The 2,036-nt window shown below is 38.5% G+C and overlaps 1 protein-coding gene across 1 annotated transcript in view; it reads left to right on the forward strand.

Annotated features, from left to right (window-relative positions):
• Window positions 1–1,086: 1,086 nt before the first annotated feature.
• LOC143280026 (tetratricopeptide repeat protein 4-like) overlaps window positions 1,087–2,036 on the forward strand; it is a 26,381-nt gene continuing 25,431 nt past the window's right edge. Inside the window, exon 1 of the mRNA XM_076584489.1 lies at window positions 1,087–1,239. Coding sequence (XP_076440604.1) covers window positions 1,096–1,239 — 144 coding nt within the window. The 5' untranslated portion in view covers window positions 1,087–1,095. The remainder of the gene's footprint in view (window positions 1,240–2,036) is intronic.

Genomic DNA, 2,036 nt, shown 5'->3' on the forward strand with positions numbered 1-2,036 from the left:
ACAATGATCACAATGGAATCAGCTTTAATAAAGCATACACTGCAATGATAAAGGCCCCAAGAGGAACGAAATGTTTCTACGAAATAATAATTGGAAAACCAGAAAAGCCAAATGCCTGTAAAAATTGGGACTTGATTTTTGAAAACAAGCTTGATTGGAAAAACATTTTTTTCAATACAAAAAAAATCCATGAAATAAGGTTGAAATGGTTCCAGATGAAAATTAATTACCATATTCTTGTGACAAATTCGGTTTTGATGAAGATGGGAATACTCCCACATAACATGTGTAATTTTTGTAAGGATGAAAGAGATACAATTCTGCATTATTTATGGGAATGTAACCATGTACAACATTTTTGGAAGGAGTTTGTGAGATATTTAAAAGAAAAGTGTTTACATTGTGATAGACTTAACCTGAATGACACACTGGTGCTTTTTGGACATAACAAAATGAAAACTGATGAATGTTTCTCTTATATCTTATTGACAGCTAAATTCTATATATACAAATGTAGAATCAACAAAGTAAAACCAACATTACAAATGTTCAAAAAGGACCTTAAACAGGCATATGAAATAGACAAGTATGCCTTTAACATAACTATGGAATATAACAAATTTGTGGAAAAATGGGCACTTTATAATTGTTTGATACAAGATTAAGCTTTTCAATGATACCTTGGAACTTTGACATTGAACATATATTGTTTTGCTGTTATAGATTTGTCAGTACTTAGAACTTAATTATATGCCTACCCTATACTTTCTAATGCACAAAACATATAAATTCTGTATCTGTAAACCTTTGTCTGAATAAAAAATGTTGAAAAAAAAACAAAAAAACCCCCCATGGCAACAAGTGTTGTCCTCTGGCAAAATTCTGTAGAAAAAATCCACTCGGGTACGCAAATATACATGCTTACACTCAAGGCCAGACTATAAGTGTTGGGATATGCTGCTGTCAGGCATCTGCCTAGCAGAGGTGGTGTAGCACATATACATGGATTTGTCTAAACACAGTGACGCCACCTTGAGAAAAGGAAACTGATAACTGATTTTGGGGTGTGTGTTGATTTGCAGTCAGCGACTGAAGATGAGCCAGATATCGCCAGAGGAGAGACAGGAGCTGATACAGCGCCTGCAGGATGACATTGAAAGCTTTGTGGCGGAGCGCTCCATGAAAGCACGGGAAAATCCAAAGGAGGAGGATAACCGAACAGTGGATGAAATTGCAGAGGTAGGTCGTGAACCTTTTCTTTATATATATATATATATATACATTTAAAATTTTTTTTTATCCATTTGGTTGGCAGGTGATTTTTTTTAATCATTGGTATTTGTTGTTGTCAGACACAACTCTTCAAACTGTTACTATATATATATATATATAGGTATGTATGTATTGGCATCACTTGCCCCCTTGGGGATGCCGGTGGTCTTTCGGTATAAATAGCATCCCCACCTGGAAATTTTGTGCTTGAAAAATGTCCTCTTTCCTGTCACTCTCTTTGTTCCTGCCTTTTTTTTTCTTTCTTCACTGTTGACTTCTTTTTCAGCCTTCCCAGTCCATTTCCCTTCCTTTTTTCAAGCAAGCCTTGACTTTTTTTCTCTCCTTTCCTCAGTCTGTGATGTACTATCTGTGCTGTTTTGATCTGGGCGCGTATGCACGTCGGTCCGTTTAGTGGACTAACCGCGTTTATCCCCAATACGGGCGGATAGGCGGGAAAAATCGGTATGCACGTCAATCTGGTTAGCCTATCCTATACGGATTTTCGCGTTTAAAGTTATCGCACCTCTGGGGGTCCGATAGCGGGCCTAAACGCGTGTAAATATGGCGGCACTTTTGTTTTTCCAAGCACGACAGCGGCGTCTTCTACGAAGAAACTGGATTTTCCGGGACCGTACTAATCCCTTCGACACGTACGACGACAGAGAAGTGTTTCGTAAGTTCCGATTTCGTCGGCAGCACATCCTGGAACTGACACGTGAGGTGTCAGCTGACATCACTCTCGCGAATCGCGGATTCACCCTCAC

Source organism: Babylonia areolata, chromosome 3 (assembly GCF_041734735.1).
Source record: "Babylonia areolata isolate BAREFJ2019XMU chromosome 3, ASM4173473v1, whole genome shotgun sequence".
NCBI classification, from domain to species: domain Eukaryota; kingdom Metazoa; phylum Mollusca; class Gastropoda; order Neogastropoda; family Buccinidae; genus Babylonia; species Babylonia areolata.